The sequence below is a fragment of the Idiotropiscis lumnitzeri genome, chromosome 16 (genome assembly GCF_059441095.1).
Source record: "Idiotropiscis lumnitzeri isolate Australia: NSW breed Sydney's pygmy pipehorse chromosome 16, RoL_Ilum_1.0, whole genome shotgun sequence".
NCBI classification, from domain to species: domain Eukaryota; kingdom Metazoa; phylum Chordata; class Actinopteri; order Syngnathiformes; family Syngnathidae; genus Idiotropiscis; species Idiotropiscis lumnitzeri.
The window spans coordinates 3,958,811-3,982,625 of NC_142406.1; the positions used below are offsets into that span (position 1 = coordinate 3,958,811).

General features: G+C 44.6%; 1 protein-coding gene and 1 long non-coding RNA gene across 2 annotated transcripts in view; one reads left to right on the plus strand and one right to left on the minus strand.

Annotated features, from left to right (window-relative positions):
* LOC148320917 (uncharacterized) overlaps positions 1-23,815 on the minus strand; it is a 42,498-nt gene that overhangs the window by 14,990 nt on the left and 3,693 nt on the right. Inside the window, exon 3 of the long non-coding RNA XR_015846910.1 lies at positions 19,828-19,903. This is a non-coding gene — a long non-coding RNA (uncharacterized LOC148320917). The remainder of the gene's footprint in view (positions 1-19,827; positions 19,904-23,815) is intronic.
* On the plus strand, positions 217-23,748 carry LOC148320918 (enhancer of filamentation 1-like). Its single transcript, XM_088318934.1, has 7 exons — positions 217-396; positions 9,944-10,348; positions 18,981-19,079; positions 20,272-20,427; positions 20,896-22,068; positions 22,763-22,852; positions 22,976-23,748. The coding sequence occupies exons 1-7, from the start codon at positions 385-387 to the stop codon at positions 23,522-23,524; spliced, it is 2,484 nt and encodes an 827-aa protein (XP_088175060.1). The 5' UTR covers positions 217-384; the 3' UTR covers positions 23,525-23,748.

The window sequence follows — 23,815 nt, forward strand, 5'->3', positions numbered from 1 at the left end:
AATCAAATTTATAAGATATGCAAAATTGCTGTCACTTGGCTTAGTATATATATAATAAGTTGGGCGTACATATTTTAGTTCGCGTCCTGATAATGACGTCACTTCTGGAGGAAAATCAGAGGAGGTGGCAGGGGCGGGTCTAGTATGGGCTCGGACCAATCAGCGACTCGTATGCAAATGAAGGCATTCGTCAGCGAGGAGAGGAGCGGACGATTGTAGACGTCGAGCGAAAAAGCTCCAGTCCGGGTGGAGAAGCGCTTCAGTCGGCGAGCAACTCCGTCTGCACGGCTGCGGATGGCTGCTTAAGTCCCTCTTCTTTCTCATTGATGCGATACAAGCGGATATTTATCATTTGTTTTTGGAATCTTCTAGAGGAGCTGCAAAATGAAATATAAAGTAAGTGACTTAACTGCGCCCTCGGGTGTCATGAAAGTGGGTCGATGTCGTCACGATAGATGCAGGCGATGAATTAACTTTTATACCGGGCTCGAACTTTGAGGGTAATTGATCGAATGTGATTATATCCTTCGTGGTTGTAAGATGAAGAACGTGCTGTCACTTTTGCTTCTTGTGCGCTTGTTTGATATGAGACCGTTTTGCACGCACGGACTCCTTTTTTTTTTTTTTTCTCCAAATGTGTCGCCCATATTTCAACAGTTCAGGGGCGTAAATAGAGCGAAAATCTTACTGGGTTCACCACACCGCGCACCCGAGACAGATACTGACATTCAATAACTATTTTCTTATTCATTTGATGATTACTGTCATATTATATGATTACTGTCAAATTTATATGAATAACTTGCAACATTGTCCAGGAAAATAACATAAATCTCGAGGTATACTACTGTTAGATGCTAATCTAAATGATGAAATTTGAGGTGTGCTGTACAACCAAATACACACAAGCCTTTTAACATGGTTTAACACGCAAGTACTTAATACCTTTTAGTCTGTCTTGATTTATTAAATGTGGTCACTGAATGGGCTTACAATCAAGTGCTAGCACCCCCTTAAAAAAACGGTCTTTCGTCTCATCTTCTAATTTCATTGGTATTCAACTAAAGAGTCACTTTCCTATTATACTTAAGATGACATCAGTGTTTTGCAACATCACACATTAGCCAAAGCTCAAAGTTCGGAAACACGCCTTCTCAGATAACTGCCAATGCTTGATTCCCATGCTGAAGTAATTGTTTTATACTGCTATAAAATAATCACAAGTTGCAGTTTAAGTCTACAATACCCAACGTGATCATGTGCACGAGGCCTATTTTTTGGACATCCTTAATTAAACGCCACTGACACAGAAAAAAATATGGCACATCGCTTGATTTGTTTATAAAGCTTAAAATATTCATATGTAGTGGCTTCACTTCCACTAGCTGTGCTGCTAAATATGTGACGCAAGACCGAACTCAAGATTATCAGCTGTGAACAGTATATGTTCAGTTGGCCAAACGCTGCCGTTTTAGTGCGGTCGCACGCAGCGCTGGTCTTCATTAGATGACCTCACAGGCTCAACGTACTCTCGGAAGAATCCATCCGAAATGCCGGGATGATTCTGAGACTTTCAAGGACGGACGGGGGCTGCAATTTTGTGGGTTGTTTTCTCAAGTTGCTGTTTGTCAAGCCCCCCCTCTCACCCCCCTGTTGCTCAGTGTCGGCAGGCTCTGTCTTTTTAAAAAAAAAAAAAAAGGTGGGGGTGGGGGACCAGTGGGCGTGCACATGGACTGACTCATTGGTCTGTTAAATATACACTTTAGATCAGGCTCGTGGTTTCAGACGGTGATCTTTGCGAAGGGGAATTTGGATATTTATGAATCAGATCGAGAGAGGCATTTCAAGAGTCTTATCTGCGCGTAGGAAGGAAACTGACACAGAGCGCAACCTCCCTACCGCAGAATCGTGTCTGCACGTCTTTGTTTGCCTGCCTTTCAAGATAGTGAGGCAGCCGGTGCTCTTTACTTATGATGCCCTATTTCCCCAAATAGTGACCAAGGGCGTTGAGTTACTCAACTGCACACAGCAAAAGGCATTTATTTGAAACAGCCGTCTATTCGAGACGAGGCCTTTATTTGTCCAAGGACGCACCTGCCTAAACGGTTTCATTCCAAATCTGTACGGAATGCTCTGTTGTCTATCATTTGCGTGCACCAGTGCAGTTCAGTCAGATTTACAGTAAATTATAAGCATGGAAAATACTTCTAGACCACAAATATTAGTATTTATCACTCCGAATGAACAGAACAGTCATTGCTTTGGCTTTAAGGAATTATGTTGAAATTCGTTGAGGAGTTTCATTTAGACAAAAGTAGTGCTTTGCTGATGACATCTCTAAGAAATTCCAAACCGTTTTGGGGGGTTCCATTATGTAACAAGGGGGAAATGAGGGTGGCATTAGGGGGAGAAGGAATGCGCCACGACTTTGACGACACATTGTGCGTTAGCCTCCCTGCTGTGTTTATCAGATTTCTTTCAGGTCAGCTGCGGAGGTTCGCCTCTCACATCTCCGTGTTGGCGTTTGATCTCCGTCCCATTGATTGATTGCCTATATTAAGCAAGCAGGGGGGTTGGGGGGGGGGGTCGCGTTTCAGCTGCAGTTGAACTCGGCGCTGCTCAGTCACTTGTAGTCTGTCAGAGAGGCTTTCCAAACAGGTGCTCAGGTGCGAGGGGAAGGCGTGTCTTCCATTGGTGTCTTAATGCGTCTAATCCCGTCATTGGGGCCGTACGCACGCACTCTGATCTCTCGCGGCATCGGCGAGGTTTGTGGATTTCGACAGAGCGTGGCACCTGTGGTGCGGCCAAGTGTTCAGAGTGTTCTGGTGGAAAGAAAAAAAAAAAATTCCACTGACGCTTCCACAGCTGATGTCACAGTTGCTGAAATAGCTTCACAACCACAGTGATTAGGTGGCCAAAATGTGTTTTCCTCCTTTTTTTTTTTTTAATGGGTTCAACTTCCAGGCACCAGTCCAAGGGTAAAGAGAGCTGGAGGAGGGCGAAGCAGACATTGTTCGGAGTGGGAGGAGAATCCCCTGATGCTGAAAGGGGCTGCAGCAAATGAAAAGGAGAGGAAGTTGTGAGGGGGGGGGGGGCGGGCGACGAAAGGGCAAAGTTTGATGTGTTTGGTGATGGGGGAAGGGGATGGGAAGAGAGAGTTTGAGGAGCTCCCTGTGAGAATGAGAACATTCCAGGACGTTGTGCTTGGGAATGTAGTCAAGAAGATGCACAGGATTTTTTTTTTTTGTTGTTGTTTTCAAGTTGGCCCCTTGCGTTGTTAATGAGTCTGGCAAAGCGGGCGCAGACTTGGGCCGACAGCGGCATTGTGCTCCAAGAGCCCTCCTTCGAGAAACACGTCAATTGAAGAACGAGTTTTTACTGCTTTTCGTCCCCTTAATCTTGATTATGAATTCCATTTTCCGAATCAGATTGGTTTCAAGTTTTTGCTTTTTGGACTTCTCCCCCAATGAGAATGAATCGTGCAAGCCCTCCCACCCCGCCTGCCAACACCCCCCCCCCCCCTCCGCAACCGCTCACCCCGCTGTGCCCTCGCGCCGTCAGCCAACTTTTAACATTACAAAAACACAAAAAGGCAGATTATATTTTAAGAATGCACAACATCAGCAATCATACTAAGAACAATTTCCACGTTTGACCTTTACAGGCGGAAATAATTATCAGTCCCCTGAAGAATGCAAACGATTTTGCGGGGTCACCTCTTAGGATGGTGAGCCCCTTGTCGGCGGTTGACCCTCATGGTGGGAAGTAGGAAGCTGAACAGCTGAGATAAGTTATTAATACCGGTGCACCAGTTAGTTCATACGACTGCACTTTTACTTTGAAGCCCAAAAAACTGGTATCGGTAGACTACAATTTCTTTTTTTTGGACATCAATATGTTGGGTTAATTTGACTTTAAATTAACAGGGTTAAAATAATTTTTGATAAGGTGGCTCTTCCCTTCTAGAAAAAGACAAAAGACTGTCGCCTTTCTGAGGGGGGCGGGCGGTAGGGGCAGGCACCGTCTTAGGCCCATTTTTATTCCGCAAGATCTCGGCATAGCGTGAAATCTTAGGGACAGTGCAATGAATTTCCATCTCATTGGCAATTCCGAAATGTAAAACAATCCAATGTGGCCCTGCAGTGATACCGTGAAGATGATTCCAGATTTTGGCTCACGCCCCCTGGAGGGATTAGTTTGTGTCTCCGGGGCCTACCAAGATGCACCCATGTAGCATTTGGCCTCGGAAATAATACGCCTCTTCTCTTTTGCCAATACTCTTGCTTGCCTTTTGGCAATATCAACAAATCCTCGTGTTGTTTTTCATTTTGCAGCATGTATTTCTCTATTCCATTTCTGGGGCCGACTTCTGCCTTTGGAACGAAACGAAAGCCATAAAGTTGGCAAAAGACCAGTGTTACTTCAATTTGAGGGACAACTCCCTGCTGCTTTGCAATATTCGGAGAGTCCAAGAACGTCTGGCATATCACACGAGGCGACGCTGCACAAAATGCTAACGCAGCACTCCTTCAGATTCACGGAAATAGATGCACTTTTGAGCGCGGCCCGGACACCTAATTATAGCTCGTGCTTAAAAAGCCTCGTAAGGCAGCGCAAGATGGCAAACGATAAGGCCGGCTGGTCGTAATTCACCTGGATGGCTTGAAATTCTCCAGGAGACGGGAAGTGCTGCAGGCGGTTTATGTGACAAGACATGAAATGACTAGAATGAACGGAAAGGGTTCAGAAGAGTTGGGGGAGTTCTCACTACTAACGTTTTGCAATCGCTTCCTGAGACTGAGTAAAACCTCAAGTGTTGCGCTCAATTCATCATGGTTTTGGTTTACTACTGGAAGTGGCTTTTAGTTTGTAATCGAATGACATCAGTCCAGACCCGAGTGGTCAAAATTGTACCATCACTGTTTTTAACGAGTGTTTAAACATCTGTTTCAGGGAATAGCGTGTTTTCCACATACGAAAAAAAAAAAAAAACTTGAATTTTCATATCACCTGGGATTTCATTTCCTGAGTCAGCACGTAGTCTTCCTCTTCGCTTCGGCTCGTATTTATTAAAATCCCGCTTTCCTATCTCGACTGTACAGTTAGTTAGGCCCGTAAATACGCAGATAGGCTAATCCACGTGTTTAGTTTGTCTGAAATGTCATCTAGAGGTCACAGTCACAAAGCTAGAATGATTTTTATGGAGCGTTCCAAAGCACGAGTCCGAACCGAATTACAATTTGTTACAAAAAGGGTCACCGTCGACTGTATGTGATGCAGTCGAGGTTAGACAATGTTTAATTTCATGTGCAAAACTGCGTTGGACGTTGATATTATGTTTTCCATCCCATTTTTTTTTGTCCGCAGTTAAAGGAGCTTGCTATATAATTATGTTCCAACACAGCCACTGGGAGAGGTCACAAAGAGACTATAATCGGGGGGTAAACCTTCCTGAAAAATGTCCAAATGAAGAAATTACCGTGTAGTCCGGGCACTGAACCACTTCCCATGAGTCTTTCCTACCCAGAACCCTTCACACGGCCCATTTATTTGAACTGGCTCTCACCCGCGGCAGCCCTCTCACTCTGAGGAACGACTGGTTAAAAGTCATCAGGTCCTCATTATCGTCATTATCATAATTATTTTCTATATATAACCATGTGAAACCAGGCCGCATGAGTGTGCTGCTTTTTTCCCCGTTCGCCAAAGTGACAGTGGTGGAGTCGCACAGCTGGAATGGCGGGTGTTTGTTTGTTTGTCTTCTTTCATGTCGCGAGGACGCAACTGTCGTAGGGGATTTTGAGCTTCTTTAGTTGAATTCTTTTTCATTGGCCACCCGAAAGAACCTGAACCTCACAAAGAGCTCTCGCTGGCAGCGAAGGTGGGGCCCCTTTCAACAGGCAGTTACGTTACGTAAGGGCGATTTTATTTTTGGATTGGTCAGCACAGGCAGGCGAGCGAGGCCAGACACCGATGGAAAAAGCCCGCGTGAGTCATTGCCGTCTGTGTACGTAGAAAGGGGATCAGGGGAGGGGCGGCGGCGCGGGTCAGACAGCTGGATCTTTAGGTTGTATCCAGTGATCCAGCTGGGGAGCCAGACAGTTCCGTTCTGCGGCGGGAAAAAAACGCAAGGCCTCTGAACCAGATGTTGACGTGGGCAAAGGAAAACAAAACAAATTTTACCTTTACACCTTCATTTATTTGAGAGACTCGAGATCCAGATTGTTTGATAATACAATACAATACAACTTTATTTATATATCAAGGATCTTACATTGTTGCTGTGGGGACAATAAATGGGACAATAAAAATGACGCCATATGTAAGACTGAGCTGATTCAGGCTAAATATGCAAAAAATATTGAATGCATCATTTGCAACGGTGGACAACAACGGTTTTATAAAAAAAAAAGGAAAAAAAAGCCAGACCGCTGCAGCAAAGTGGAGACTGCGGAGTACCACTGCAGCCTTCGGAACTTAAGGCGCAGCAAAAAGGTAGCATTAGCATGTCTTTGTTTGGTTTTCAGTAGAGGACAAAAAAGTAGATCTCATTTGAATTTTCCTTTAAATAATACATTCTTCTTCGCATTTATATCGTTATCTTTTTACCGCCTCAGGGAGTCTTATCTGTGCAGCTTCCTGCAGTGTACCAACTGCGGACTATCTTAATGTTGAAGAAGCGCCATAGTACCTCCTCGTCTGCTAACTTTTTAACCAGAAATGCATCATAGTTTTCTTGAGGGAGCAGTAGCACGACTCGCCCCGTCTCTGACCTCTAAATGATAACTTCCTGGAAGCTCACACTCATAGGTGGGAGTCGCAGAAGGGGCCCTCTCCGTTCCCTTGCCTCCCTCCACACCCGCCCGCCGGCTCACATTCAAATGGCAAACACGTGTGTTTACAGCGTGATCAATGGCAGCGGGAACGTCACCGTGTTGTGACTAATGTGTGTTTATGTCAGCGACGTGACGCCTGGTTAATAGTCAGTTTTATCTGCTCAGATTACAGCGGCGGCCACACAAGTCAAGCAAACAAACACGGCAAAGAGAGATGCGCGTTCCCTCTTTGCGTCACATCAGAAGGCACCGTTATTTTCACAAACAACCCGTTTATGCAAATCTTGATGGCTCTTTTATTACATTTCCCATGCTAGCTATTCACATTCGCATTAATGCTTTTATATTGGCTTTTAAATCTAATCCAACCCACACGTGGCGACCGTTTCCTGGGTGAAGGTGTAATAGCGCAGTCATTATTCCTATGAAGCTCCCACTGGAGGAAGTCAGTGAGGAGATTTACCACAACAGATGATTAATGTGTTTGTTTGTTTTTTTGTTTGTTTTTTCAACGACTGATTGATTCATCGGGTTTGCTATCAAAATGGGTTTAAAGCAATAAAGCATTCATTTTACATTAATTAGAACAAAAATTGCAATAATAACACTGAATAGAATCATAATCGAGAAAAAAAAAATAAGAAAAACAAAATAGACCAACGGTTAAATATGGTAGTAGGCCTAACATTTGGTTTTATTCCCAAAAGATTGGTTGGAAGCTCCTGCAATGTTCCGCATATCTAAATATGCAAACATAAACACTGTACTTATTGTTTCAACTGTAGTGTATCACACATTAAAAAAGTCAAACCGAAGTTAAATAATTGAAAATAAGAAGCATTAAAAGATTAAATCTAAACACATAAAAATTAAACGCAACCGACGCGAACATTCTACAGTTAATTCAGTTATTCTTTCATGTACCACTAGAGGGAGCCTGTTACTGTTAAGTGTCATGTTTACCACACTTGTCTATAATATTGGTTGACGTATTGTGTAAGTGTGAGTCAATCCTGACTTAATGACCCTAATTAATCATTTTCATCCCGCAGCCACAAAGTAATTTTCCTGTCATTTGCATTTCTTATCGAGACAAATCATGGCGGAAATTGTGCTGAATCAGCATGCATTGTAGATTCCGTTATGGCTATTTCAGACCTAATACACTGTAATAAGCTTTTTTTTTTGGGGAGGAAAAAAAACATCTTGTGAAAAGCATGAGGATTAAATTAAGTTCCATTTTGAGCTATTAAAAAAAGAGCCCTGTGGCTGAAGTAAACAAACAGGCAAGTTGATGTATGCATTCATCTGCTCTGGGGGCTTGTGATGTGATTAGGTTTGCATAAATGTGTTGCAGAAGTGCACAAAGCCCAGCGTCACGTGAGATATGCTCCAGCTTCCCATTGACCCTGAAAATGCAAAGTACGGAATATGGAAGGAGACGTGTTGCGGATCTGCTTACATCTTCCGAAAGGGTTTCAAGCCATGTCTCGTTCCTTTTTATGCATCAGAGTGCAGACCAGGGCTCGCGTGGGAGCTTAATACAAGTGTTCGGCATTTCCGGAACAATCACTTGTAATTAACAGAGACAAAAGGAGCACACAAAGGAGTCTGGTGCCCGCTGCTCTTGTGTCTGTGGTGAGATTTCTCCTCGCCGCATCAATCGGCTCCACGCTAGCCACAGCAGGGTGATGGTCGGAAGCGCAGAAAGGAGCTTTTCCTTTCCCTCTCGGGATGCCTCTGCCAGGCTACATCAAATTATCCAAACCGGCAAACGGCCTTATTGGATGACGGTGACCTCAAAAGGTCACGATCGAACACGCTGCGGGTCCACCTCGTGAGTGGCTAGGGGGGGGGGGGGGGGGTGGTTGCAGTACATGTGGGTGTGTCGGGCGTCGACAGTGCACTTGGACAATGGCTGAAGCGGCCAGAAGCACAGTGAGCGATAACGGCGTTAACAAGACGTGAGAGTTTCACATGGGAACTGTTTGATTCAGACCAAGGAGGGTGAAACATGAAAATCAAACTACAGAGAACCTCAAAGCACACTTCCTGGTTCTCACACGGAGCTACTGGCCTGATAACAAGGCAAGGAAATCCTTTATCTGATCAAATCTGAGACTTAATGACAAAAGCAAAGAGTAGTTTACTAGTTAATTCTATTATATTGGAGGAGAGGGCAATAAAAGGATTCTTCTTTTTTTTTTTTAATCATTGCGATTTTACAGTGTTTAATTTGTATCCAATTCACAAATGTGTCTAACTCCAAGGGGGGCAGAAAATATTCCCAAAGGATGACAATCTTGATGCAGTCACCATTTTAAAAAAAAAACCCATTAGTGATGTGTTCATGGGATGAAGACAATCAATTATTTAATCAATAAGTGGAATGGCAGAACCTCTTAGTTCCCCCTGATTTAGTTCACCATCGACATTTTGGACAATTCCATTTGGTGGAACAATTGTGAGAAGCCCCTTTTAGCAACCAAGACCTGACCCGATCAAACAGTTTTTGTGAAGAATGATGATCTCTCGCAAATGCTCTTCAAAATGGACACAAACTGTTGAATCTTGCGAAGTCTTCCCAGAACACTGGAAGCTGTAAAAGTGCAAAAGGTCTCCACAACTTTGTCCCATATGGACGATGTTGTCAAAGCTTGTTTATGCGCTTAGCAGCACCGAATACCGTGTTTATTAATGTACCGGTATAAAGCCCCATTCATGCTAAGTTGATTCTTTCCAGGCATAGAACGCCCCGAAAAAGGATAATGGTGCATTTAATGTGGCAATTAGCAGCAAATGCCTCCCTAAAACACTGCAACGGACCACTCCGGGGCATCTGCTATCGCCAAAATCTGCCTGTTAGACTCATTATAGCTCAACCCCCGCTGGCCGGAACACGGAACTATGCCCTGAAGCGGGGAGCAAGCTGAGAAAATCCCGTCAAGTTCAGATTTGTTTGAAAGACATCTGGCGGAGAGCTGCGGGCGATTGCCAAGTGGGCTTCGAGTTCATCAAAATGTGAACACCGAGCAAATGCAAGGATGTAGATGAGCTTCAGAACAAAAAGCACAATTGTATTTTTTTTTTTTTTTGTCTTTCCGTAGAACTTAATGGCCAAAGCGTTGTACGACAACATGCCCGAGTCCCCGGAGGAGCTGGCCTTCCGGAAAGGGGACATCCTGACCGTGATTGAACAGAACACCGGTGGCCTGGAGGGCTGGTGGCTCTGCTCCCTGCACGGCCGCCAAGGCATCGCCCCCGGCAACCGCCTCAAGCTGCTCATCGGGCCCAAGTTCGAAGCCCAGTCGCCGGCCGCCGGCGCCGCACAGTCGCCCCTCCAGAACTCGGGCTTCCAGCAGAAGTCTAGCTCGGGGGCTCAGGGGCTGTACCAGGTGCCACCTTCCCTGCAGAGTCCACAACAGCAGAGCATCTACCAGGTGCCCTCCGGGCAAGATGTCTATCAAGTGCCACCGAGGAGTACACTGGCCGCTGATAACACACCAAGCAAGGTGAGATACTCGCATGACCTTTCCTTTAACAGCAGATTAACTTAACTTAACCAGAGGGATGAAAAAAAAAAAAAAAGCCATTTCACAATGCACGTCTAAACGATCAAGCCTTCAACAACAAAGCGTTTGAATGATCAAAAAATAACCTCAAACTGCTAAATAGCAAAGAAATATGTCACTAAAAATAAATAAATAAATTAATTAATTAATAGGAATCAGACCTACTCACTTTGTAAGAGAGGGCAGGTTAAGACGCTGTGCAAGGGCAACTAAGCCATCTAGTGGTGAATGGTGATATTACAACAAAGTTTTATTTTATTTAATTTTTTTAATTAACTCATTCATTACCAGTGCAGATAAAATGACTGTACATTTTGACGTCAATATCCGTCATTGGTAACGAATAAGTTTGAATCAATGTACTTGCGTGGAGGGGGTAAAAAGTGGGGAATTTTGTTGCTATGGTACGACATGCTCGTGTGCTGTCCGTCGATTGTCACTGGAGTGAGATTGGAAAGAAAAAAAAATGTTACTGTCACAATTTAAAACCATGACTAACCCGCCCGGAGACAAGTTAGATCCAGGTGGAATATGCTTTGAAAATTAACAACAATTGTACTGGAAAAGGAACTTAATGATGACGAGCAAAGATTCATGCGTTAAGAATACTTCAAAACATTGCCGAACATGCTCGTATTGATCCCAAGAGGCTTTTCCGTGGGATCGGTGCCGATTTAAAATATCAAATGGTGGGCGTGGCCGTCACTTGCATGGGTGGCTATACAGATGCAATAGGACATGACGTTTGTGCACTCACAAATGTGCTCGACTCCCATCGTCGAACAAGTCCAAGGCTGATATGTCAGAGAGATTGCGGGCCGGCGATGACAAATGTGGACAGGGTGTGCCGGGCCTGGTGTTTACCACAGAGCAGGGTAGTGTTTTTGTGCAAAGACTTTCGCCGTGCAAGGGCGCATTGTGTGCAGCAGAGCCAGTTTAAGCCACAGAGGCCCAGGGAATCGGTTCAGTGAAGGGAAAAGCAAAACTGCACAAAGGCATTTTTTTTTTTTTTTTTTTGGTGGAGCCCAGCTGCATTAAAAATAGTTTTGTTTCTGCATTTAATTGTTGGGTTACGACTCACTAGCAAACACTTAGCTTGCTCACTGACGGTATAGCCACTATAGTTAGTCATAGCTTTACTTGTTTTATTGCTGGTTTTTATTTATTTCCCCCCCCCTCACAGCATATAATTTTTCTTGCGCTCCTCCAAAATATAGCGTATACATAAAAGTGAATCATTGTAATGAAAAAACGCTAACTGCTAAAATATAAATAACTGAGAAACTATTACAATATAGGTAGCAATGCAGGAATAGTGTCGTTTACTTTTGACTTTCATGATCCATCATCCATGCGTGGGAACATTTTGTTCGTGTGGTGGTGACAACAAAACTGAAATTAACGAGTTGCCCTGTGATTGGCCGAAGACCAGTCCAGAGGCTCCAGCGCACCCTAATTACGATAAGCGCTATAAAAAAAATAAAAAAAAAAAACGCATGGGATTGTGCACCATTTTTGTTAACCTGTTTTCAAAAATATCACGCACCCCCCCCAAAAAAAATTCCGAAAAATAATCTAATTGTGATTGGTGACTATTTAGCCAAAAAAAAAAAAACCATTGACTCAAAGCAACACGGTGTGATTGACGGACACGACGGACCATTCTCCTATTTTTCTCACTCCGGCACTTCAGGAGACATATTAATCATACATTGAATGAGCTTTGGCTGCCCGAAGCGTGTTTTCCTTTCATGAACAAATTAACTTTGGTTATCATTCCAATGAGCCCAGGTGAGCGCTTTAGTGTGTAAACACGCGATAAAGACGGGGAGAGCCACGGGCCGACAAGGGGACCTGTCAATCCACCGACACGTGCAAAAAACAAAAAAAACAAAAAAAAGCAGTCTTATCAACCTAATTTCCTCCGCAATGTTTAACATACTCGCATAAAAGGATTTGATGGCAGCACGAAAAACTAAAATGCGCTTCCATCGACTGTTTTATGCTGTGATCATGTCATTAGGGAGCTTATAAAAAGCCTCGGATGAATAATTTTTCCTTGTCAGTGGCGGCAATTTTTACCATAATGGAATTTGATTTTGTGCGTCACATGCAAATGAATTTTCTCCTCGGGGTTCATTTGTGCATTGTTGGGAATGCAGACAAGGCGCTGTTGTTTTGCAATGACGTCTCGCCGTTGGACACGAGCACCAACAGGCTACGTCTTTTTTTTTTTTTAATTGCTGGTGATGCCAAAAAGCACGAGTTGTTTTTTTGGGCGGCTTTGGTTCAAAAATTCCTTTTTAGGTCTGCTGTTGATGATTTAAAAATCGATGAGTGCGGTAAGAGTTATTTTCCAAACGTATGAACGGTCCAGCGGTTGCCTTTTAGTGTAACAGAAGACGAGAAATGACAACATTCCTCACGTCAGGGAAGGTTTAACCTCCAAATCACCTTCATTTCGCTTCTATTTTCGGTTTGTTTTTTTGGCAGTCACGTTCAGATTTTGGCTTCAATCGGGATGTCTGAAACCACGGCTAGGAAAACAATAAAAAGTCATCGTAATGATTTTTTTTTTTTTTTGTCTTCAGCAAGGGACCAACAGCAGTGACAAGCATGACTTTATATACGTTTATTGGAATCAAGAGGGAATTTAAAATAAATTATTACATCATATCGTTCATAATAGTTATTGTAATAAACTCGAAACCTGACCGTTGCTTTCCGATGTAAAACTAAAAAAAAAAAATAAAAATCAAAGTGTAGCTAAAATAAAGCCCTACAAATTATTTTGAAGGCTGAGGTAAAAAAAATATCTGCAAGCGTGGATCGTGAAAATGCAAGACGATCTTTATCGCAACCGAGCAACAAAAGTTCCGCCAAGACAGCTGAATCTGCTTCGTCGTTGCGCCAACTGAGCTGACGTTCACAAGTCATTTTCCATTTCACAACATGCTCGTTCGCAACTTCGGTGAAGCAACAGTTGAAGATCCACCATCAGTCGGTGCACATGAGCTTAAGCGTTTCATGACAAAACTTTCCATGTTTTTACAAGATTGTTGTTGTCCAACTCCAACTGGAAGTCCAACCACATGAAATGGACTAAATAAGCATGTGAAGCGCATCCTAATTGAGTAGTAGCGATCCGACGGAAATAAGTTGACTTCAACTTGTCCGGCAAACCGCCGTTGTTTATCATTTCCTCCAGAATTTGTCTTCTGGTCCGCACGATGCAGCTCCACATTGGCAAGCGGCGATTTTCTCTTCATGTGGCGCGGAGCTTTGGTGGATAAATGCGCGCTGGGGTTTGGCCCGGGCGTCTCCCTCGGTTTTGATGTCTCGCCCTGTCCTTGACTGACCCTCGTCAAGACCTCACAGCGGGGGACCCACGTGACGTTTGGGACTCTGGGGTGACCCAAAGAGGAGACGCCATTGTGCGACTTGGGTTTTTATTCCTCCGTTTCCTCCTTGGCGTCGTGAAAGGTGTGTCTGTTTCACGCCACCGTGCCTCTCTGACTCAGGCGCTGAGGTCATGCTGTTCAAAGATGGGTTGGGTTCAGAGTTCAAAGACCTCGGCCAAGCGTCTTATCGACGCCTACCAGACGGCCTATTCATTCCTCACTTCCTGCCCTCAAGAGCACCACTCCTTATATGGGCATTTCCTGAAATTCTCCGACGTCTTCAAGAGCGACGGGACGAAGGGACAAATCGCGCCGATAGTTGTTTACGGCCGACGAGGGTGCGTCGTTCACCTCGATAAAGCGCCGTTTGGTAGTGGGACAAATGGCTCGCTTGTTTGCCGCCATCATATTTTCTCAGGCCAGTCGTGCGTACGGCGACCTCCGCCGCTGACTTCGGTCTTCCTGGAGCACGCCGGCTCCTTCTAACGCTCGCCATTGTTGCCGCGGTGATGAATCGCTGGCCCATGAGAAGTGACCGAGGGGGGAAGCTCATAAATCAGTTGTAGCAAAAAAAAAAATAAAGAAATAAAAAGTCATCTGCGGTGTGGTTTGCATACCGAGAGGACTTTGCTCCTTGAACGTTGAGAGCAGCGCTCCTCATAAATGAGTCATAAAGCAAAGCGAGTCTGGATGACAGGAAATGCTTTGCTGGAAAATGTTGGCAATGCAAACCGTGATTGGACCCATCGGGTGTCTTGTCTGTGCTACGGCCGACGAGTCCGCCGACCACTTTAGTCGACATGCGGTTTTTTACTCTGAGCATGTCACAATGATAGCATTACAAAGAGTTTTACACGCTCGTCCGTATTATAGTTGTCCATTCGGCTTTGCACTGAAGGATCATTAATCTGTCCCATTTTCTGCTGGGAAGGACATTTTCCCGGAAACTCAACGCCCGCGTGTCATCTTTTAACTCATTCAATACCATTGACGGATAAATACGTCAAAATCCATTTTTTTTTACTGGGCTGGTCGTGAATGAGTTAACATTCCAACGGATTGAGAAATCGCTTTGATCCGAGCGGATGAAAGATGATCCTTAATTTGCGCCGAAATCAGGAGCTCCTCCTCATTAAGTCGCCTGCCTGTTTTTTTTTTTTGGTTGTTTTTTTTGCAGCTCCGGGATTAAATACTTCATTACTTGGAATAATTGGTTTTGCGAGTTTAAGGCAAATCGGAGAGTTGGTGGCGGAGATGTCTTTGTACAATGATTCATCAAAGCAAAAAACACTCCCTACATTTCGATCCGCTCTCACATAAAAGTTCCTCTCTTACCAAACAAACTGACTTTGGCAACACCCAAACCCCGGAAGTGTCATTGTCGCCATCTCTTGGCGAGCTGTCTAATTAAGGGCTTGGAGATTTATGTCGGCAAGCCATTATTGAGAAAGGAGGGCTGTCTCCAAAGCCAATGAACAAGTGTGATATGATGTCTTCCTGTTCATTTGAGCGCACTGCTTCTTTATCGCGAGAGATCTTTCATTACGTTGATTTATAGCGCGAATCTGGAGTTAGACGATAAAACGGCACGTGTGATCCAAGGCAAGAACTGCGTTTTGTTGTGATCGTTTTACCATCGCAAAAGAGACACGTCAGGATTATGCATTGCAGCTAAACAACCACAGGGGAAAAAAAACAAAAAACATATTGTTTGACTTTCAGCTTAATCCCTTTAAGAACGGCAAATAAAAAAAAAAAATCCTTATACAGCACTGTAGATTTTAGAGATTGTATTTTAGCAGATCAGGAGAAGCTTATCCAAGCTTTTATCTCCAGAAGACTTGATTATCGCCACTGCCTTTTTCAGCTCATTCAAAACAAAAATAAAGAGATTTGAACATATTCCTCGAGTTCAAAAGACTCAACACTGGCTGTAGAATATATTTTGCATGCTACTGGTCAATAATTCACCGAATGGCTCAAGTCTTGAATACATTAAAGAAATTTTCATGGACTATAAAGAGTTCTGTGCTCAGCAGACACGGCTCAATTAATGGAGTCCAGAGTTGAAAGCAAACATGGTGCATCAGCATTTTGCCGTTTATTTTTTCCAAAATCTTGCTCCCGTGCTTCTTTTAGTAAGTTATTTTTTTATTTTTCTAGTTTGCTTTTTTTTTGTTTATTTATTTTTATTTATTTTAACAAGAACATAACCAAGTAGACAAAATCAACTTGGTTACAAAAAAATAGCTTTTTTTTTTGTTGTCTTAAATGTATTTGCCCTCAAATGATTTGAAATCTCCCTACCTTACCTTGAGTATGAAAAGCGCTAAATAAATTAAAACCGCCTTGCCTAATGTAGTGGCGTGCATTAATAGGGTCAAGAAAATTGAGGGAATGCACGCATGAACAACTGGTTGTTGATATCCCGACCGTTTACGCACTAAAATGTGCTGTCCGTAAAATCCCGCAAGTTTTACAACAAGCTCATCAAGCAGTTGTTGACGCTATGACGACACCACTCCAATAACACAAAACTAAGCCGCAAAATGTCCTACCTGCCAAAACCTGAGCCTGCCAGTGTGCTAAGCAAACAGCAGGAGGCCCGTGACTCACTCGGCGCCGCTCATCGGCGCATTAGCGACCCATCGCTTTGACTCCTCCATGAAGGAATCCGTGCAGTCTATAACCTCACCGGGAGCAAATGTTTGTTCGGTTGCTCGGGAGGCTTTTCATGATGTCATCGCCTCGACTCGGGGGGGAAAAAAAAAAAAAAAAAAGGGTGTCATCAGCCCCACAAAAAGCACCAAGCTCATCGGAGCCGGTCAATATTTACAAAGCAGCAATTATGACAGTGGCCCGGCCCGCCTCGGCGCAGCGACGTGCTGGGTAAACAAGAGGGAGGAGAAGAAATGAGCATATGCTCGGAGGCGATGACGCGCACCTGTGGAAAAGGTCAGTGAAGGCCTTTCGCGGACACCTTGCTGCCATCTGCATGCGGCAGCTGAGTCCAGATATCCTCTTATCGCCAACGCACACGTTCAACCCGCAGGGCTGCGCTGACCTTTACAGTCGCTCTCTCTTGGCATTTACTTTAGCGACGATTCCACCAAGCAATTTAGTTTCCCTCTCAGCAGTGCAGTGGGGAATGGCAACAAATCTTGCGATGTGGAACATGATTGGAGTGAGGTTAGCGCGTCTGGATTTCTATATCTTGATTGATTTCAGATGTCGGAAGAATCAAGATACTTGAAGTCACTTCGGTTTTTTCAGCTTCCATGTTCCGTTCCGTTTGGAAATAAACTACTCGATGCCGTTGTGTCCGATTACATGCAGCGGGAGTCTATGACCGACGAAAAGCAGCAAGTCTATTTATTCCTCCGCTGGTTTATTTCGGCCTCGGTGTACGTTTCACTTGCCGCCGCATGCGTGGACGGGTATGCTAGCAATGAACACCTTAAATCACCTCAAGCTCGTTCAAACCCGACTGATTAGAACCATATGAACGTCGCTTTGGACTCCAACGTTGAATGGCATTCCTTTCCATACTGAGCAACATACTCCTATTTTCCATTCCTCACTGTTCCCTCACCCCCCTCCCGTTGACATTTTTTTTTTTTTCACAAATCTCTTTAACAGACCAGTCCCCCTCAACCCGATTCTGCTTTCCCTGAAACATTAATCCCCGTTCTGTGCTGGCTGAGCTTTTCTTCATTATCAGAGATGCCATTTGGCTCGTAAGCCAGCTTTATGATGACTCAAGAACAGTGGTGGGCAAACTATGGCCCGGGGGCCACATGTGGCCCGTTAAACGTTTGAATCCGGCCCGCCAAACTTGAAAAAAAAATTAATGAATAAACCTTGTTGATGTTATTTCTAAATACTCTGCTGTGTCAAACAGATATTTTGTTGTAATGCTTTTGTTCATTTTCATTTAAAATTAAATGTTTTTTTTTATTCTCCGATGAGGTGAGGTTACCAAAACACTCCATCCATCTGCTCCCTCTGTCAAATTTTAGAACCCATTGTGGCCCGCCAATCAAAAAGTTTCCCCACCTCTGCTCAAGAAGAATGGAGACTATGAAGAAACCTTTCCCACTGCTAACATTCGACCAATTCCTATTTTCCAAACCCAGTAAGGAACCTTGCTCGTTCCGGTGAGGCGACGGTAGCAAGTGGGGGTGGGAAAAAAAAAAAAAAAAGCAATTGTGGGCCCAGTAGAAGGACATTCCCAGAATTCCTCCGTCTGTCTGACGCAGCGAGGAGGTCTGCAGCTCGGCTTTTAGGGGGATACGAGACAGCAGTGCGGGGGGAGGGAGAGTGGAAAGAGTGGGATTAGGAGGTGTGGAAGGACTGATCAGCACTGACGGGAAAAAGAGCAAAATAGAGGATTTAACGATAGAAAAAATAAAATGTCACTGGTCCAAGAGAAGCCAGCAGGATGATTTTCTTTCCAAGCAGTAATCGTGTCATTTTGCTTAAATCCTGTCTGCAGCACGTTAAATAGTTATTTGCGTTGATTCATCCATTGCAGTAAAGATTTAAACGGGTTTTCCATGATAAAAAAACAAAAAAAAATCGAGTTTAATATTCTCTACGCTTGCCTGACTTAGATACAGACCGTTTTAGTTGACTTAAGCCTGCCGATGCGTTTTTACCTCATGACCTTGAACGGGATTAACCATATAGAAAATAACGGGCTGCCGTTACGCGAACATGACCTCATAATACCATCTGAAAAATGCTCGGTAATGACTTACTCATGTTGGTTGGAGGCCGTTTTTTGTTTTTTTTACCATTTCAACCGACCGTGTTCAACACAGAACTGACATTTGACGGAGAGATCTGATAATGAGTGCTGGCAGCGAGCACACGGTCGGCATCCTAAACCTCCGGGTTAGCACGACACCTAATTGACGTCCTCGCAGCGGCTGACTCACACCAATTTCCGTGACGCTTGTCAGTACCTTTTATGACTTCACTTTTCAGTCCTTTACATACGACGCCCATGTTTTCCACCAATAACGTAAAAAAATAAATAAAAAATATGACGGCTATCTACTGAAACAGACGCACAAAAGTTTGATTCTGGGTGGCATTTTTTTTTTTTTTTTTTTTTTTAAAGACAGCAGCTCTCATTGTTTGCTCTTCTCCCTGTTGTGATTGCACAGGTGGTGACCCCCACCCGAGTGGGACAGTCGTACACCTACAGCCCAGGCCAGCACAACCAGCAGGACCTCTATGATGTCCCACCCAGTAGATCGCAGGGGGTAGGTGTCCAGTTCTTGTTAGACTCACGCACAGTTAGACTTCTCTAACAATAATCTTGCGTGGAGAAAAAAAAAAAGTCTGCCAGGACATGTTTGGGAATCTTTGTTTATAGACGTACAATATGATTCATACTTTTGGTTTAATCTGAAAAGAACATTTTAAAGTCTCTTAATTGTGTTTCCAATGCAAGTGACCATCTGGACATTGTGAATGATTATTTTAAATTGATTAATCGTATTAAAAAAAAAACATTTTCTGGAAATTGTGATTGATTATTTTAAATCGATTAATCGTATTTAAAAAAAAAAAAACATTTAACTGTCAATCTCTTAATTTAATTATTGTGCATTATTCCAAATTAATAGTGCAGAAAAAATATTTTGATTCAATTACTGGTTTGGTCCATAAAATAAGCAAAGCTGTTGATCATCGTTTTCCGGAGTAAAAGCAAATATTTTAGTTTGAGTCAACACAAAGTCTGCTATCATGCAAGATGACAGAAATCAGAGAATATTTAATCTGAATTAAAAAGAAATATCAAAATTAGCAATTTATGATTGCAACTCTAATATACATCAAACACAAACAGGGTCCTTGATTTTTTTTTTTTTAACTAACCTAACCTGCTAATGAAGAAGCAAAGCCGTAATTGTGTATTAAAAAACACTTCAAGGACATAATCAAATGAAAAACAGTAACAAAACAGCACCAATTTTTTTTTTTTTTTAAATTAGGGAATCTCCTTACCTTGACTCCTTAGTTTGCCGTACACACGCCATTCCCCAAATGCTGTTCGTCGAGACTGCGGTGAACGGAAGACTCCCTATATGAGAAATAATTGACCATTTTAAAAAGACACTTCAGGGCAATAACGCTCCATTAAAATTGAAGTCAAGTGACAACAAGTCAGAAAATAAAACTGCAAACTTTGGAGAACATATGAAAACTAACAAACTGACGACACAATGAGGCACACCTGGACAAGACGAGTAGCCGGAGGGAGATGAGTCATCATGTTTTTTTTTTTTTGTGATCAATTCATTGGCTCGACCCAGCCTAACGTAATATAAAAATATATTTGAGAATTCGGTTAAATCCTGATTTCTTGGAAGGCTAAGAAGGAAATTTCAATAGATTTATAGCATTTTTTTTTTTGCCTTTCCTAAAAGCAATTTTGTGCTCCCTTTTCAGGTGTATGACGTTCCACCGACTCAAATGTTGGGCTCACCATACCCCGCACAGCACGGAGCTGCACGAAACCAAGACATCTACGACGTCCCCCCGTCTCAAGCGGACCACAGGACACAAGGACAAGACGTTTATGACGTCCCTCCTTCATCACAAGCGGTAATAAAACACTCCAATCAAGAGGAGAGCTCACTATTTGCGTTCGCGAGGAAGGAAGAGCGCTTGAAGCCATGATTTGACGTTATTGAGACAGTTCCTGCTGTTTGTCACAATTGGCACGGATAAATTAATAATACGCTAAATGATGACATTCTTGCGGTGGCGCTTTGCCTGCCAGCAGAGTTGAACCAAAGCTCCATCAGTGTGGTTAATTCCGTCTGAAGCCTCCATGGGAAAATCCAAAACAAAACTCTTTTACTTTCCACAGCTTCTACGTTTTCGTTTTTTCAGGCAGGCGTCCGACAGTTTGTTGCTTCGAAACAGAAATATGGCGGGTGTCGTTCCTAATTAAAGTTGAGAAGTGAATTTCAATCCTTGCCTCCATTTAAATTCCCCGGCATGCATTTGAAAGTTGAATAAATACATCTTTATCGTAACCTAAAAATCATGCCTGTCCTTGACTTTCAGGTCTACTCGGTGCCACCCTGCAGAGCCAACGCCGCCCAGCAGGAGAGCACCTACGATTTCCCGCAGCCTCTCAAACAGATGCAGGAGGGCATCTACGACGTCCCCCCGCCCACTCTCACCAAAACCGCGCAAAATGCTCAGTCCGTTTACGACTTCCCCCCGAGCATGGAGCCTGCCGCCCATCATCAACAACAGAACAGTAATGAGGGCATCTACGACGTACCGCCGACAGCCCTTCTGTCCGTTGGCGCGGGCTCACCCAGCGACGTCTACGACATCCCGAGGGGCATGCAGCTTTCCCAGCACCGAAGTTTGCCCGCCGACCGGGACAAGGGCGTATACGACGTGCCCGCCCAGGAATCGCGAGCCGTAGCGGACGTGACCGACGGCGTCAACCGCTTGTCGTTCTCCAGCACGGGCAGCACGAGAAGCAGCATGTCCACGTCGTCGTCCTCGACGGGTACCGGCTCGGAGGGCCGCTTGGCGCTGGATGTGGACACGGCGGTCCAGAGGTTACACCGTCTGCAGCAGGCTGTGGAGGTCTCGGTCGGGGCTTTGCATTCGATGGCGGCATCCCCTCACTGGAGGACTTTTCCTTTCATGGAGCGCCACGCCAACGACGTCCGCACGGTTCTGGACAGAATCCGAGCAGGTCTGGGGGACTTTATCGTATTCGGAAAAGGGGCGGCGGCCAACGCCACGGCCCTTTCTGACTCCGCCCTTCACAGCAAGCTGAGGAGGCAGCTGGGTCGCCTGGAGGATTCTCAGCAGATCCTCCTGCAGGTCTACCAGGTCTTGGAGAACAGCAGCTGGGCGCTGAACACGTTGACCTCCTCCGCCGCCGGCAAGCATCACAACAAGTGCGACGAGCTGGACCGCTTCGTCATGGTTTCCAGAACCGTGCCGGACGACGCCAAGCAGCTGGCTTCCACGATAGGGAACAGCGGCGAGCTGCTGTTCAGACGGACGCACATGGAGGGCTCCTTCTCGAGCGGGAGCACGCCCGACGACAACATGAGCCACCCGCTCACCTCGCCCTCCTCGGACAGCGACACCTACGGGGGGCAGACCAAACCGTTCCCGGTGCCTTCCAGCCAAGACAAGGACAACATGAACCACAGTGAGAAGTGTGTTAAAAGCTGGATGGAAGACTACGACTACGTACATCTGCAGGTAAATCGCACAGCTAGAACGGCGATATTGCGACAGTGGCGACAACGCTAACGCTAACCTTCTTGGAGTTTTACGCTATACTATACTTCCTCGCATATGTGAAAGGAGAACCCAAGACGTGGATAGACTTTCCAGCCATTTATTGAATGTAAACAAAGTAAAAAACAACAGGAACATGGACACCGAAACAGCTGTCGACCACAGCTCACACTCACACAGTTACAGATATCACAAATCACGACACCAGGCCCCGCCTCTTAACTCATTCGCTACCATTGACGGAAATAGACGTACTTTCATTTTACCTGGGCTGGCAGTGAATGAGTTAAAGGCACATGCATGGAGACAGACACTACCATCACCTATGTATCTTCTAGGACCAGACTGATATTTGGAATAAAATAACTTTTTTTTGGTCCTCAACGCTTACAGCAATAAATATGAATTAAAGGCAGAACATTTCAGAAAATTCTGCAAAAATTGGCAGATTTTTTTTGGGGGTGGTGATTGAAGGTTGGAATGTCATCTTGGTTTTATGTTGCACTGCGTTCATGTATATATTTTTTTTATTTTTAAAGAGCCAATTTTTGGCTTGTCCTTGGTATTTTTTTTTTTTTTTTACAAATTTTATGCGACAATAATGACAATTGATATTTAATGCTTTTTCCTCACATGCCTGTGCTCTACTTTACAGGGCAAAGAAGACTTTGAGCGCCAGCAGAAAGAGCTGCTGGAGAAAGAAAACATCATCAAGCAGAATCAAGCTCAGTTGGGCCAGGAGCAGGTGCGCTTTGTAATTCTGTGAAGCACATTGAGTTATCTTGGGAAACTCACAAGAAATAAAGCTGCCCTGTCTGGGCGTCCCGAGTTCAGAAGAGCCTAATGTCGTCCCTGTGATTTTCTCCAGATCAACCAGTTCAAGAAGCTCGAGCAGGAGGTGATCAAGCCCGTAGAGAACGACATCTCGCAGTGGATGCCTCACCAAATCCCGGGCAGGACTGCCACCCCGCACACAGAGACCACGCCGTCCCCGCCCGCCTCCACACGCACGTGCACGCGCGATCGCCAGCTGCTGGGTTTCTACTCGGAGCAGTGCGAGCAGCACTTTGTCACGCTGCTCAGCGCCGTGGACGCTTTCTTCAGCTGCGTGAGCGCCGGGCAGCCGCCCCGCATCTTCGTGGCGCACAGCAAGTTCGTCATCCTCAGCGCGCACAAACTGGTGTTCATCGGCGACACGCTGTCCCGGCAGGCCGCCGCCCCCGAGGTGGCCAACAGGGTGATGAACTCCAGTAACGTGCTGTGTGACTTGTTAAAAACGGTGGTGGGCGCCACCAAGACGGCGGCGCTCAACTACCCCAACACGGCCGCCATCCAGGAGATGGTGGACAGAGTCACTGACCTTTCACACCACGCACAACAGTTCAAAGAACAGTTGCTTCAAATGGCCAAATGGTGATTCCTCTTTCCTCCACCTGTTGTATAAACTTCATCTTGTGTAAATATTCGCTCGATTTTTGTTTCAATTGTTTAATGTGGACATTTTTCATAACATTCCAGTCATATATTATCAAGCACCTTATGTTCGTTTCACCCATAGAGTGTTGTTGATGTGTCGTACTGCTGGATGTGCGACGGTAGATTCTCAACTATGTTAATATCCGTGTGTGTGCGTGTGACTTTACGGGGGACATGGGGTGGTTCGCCACAGATAAAGTAAAGACTTGTTCATAATCATGACTGAGTGTTT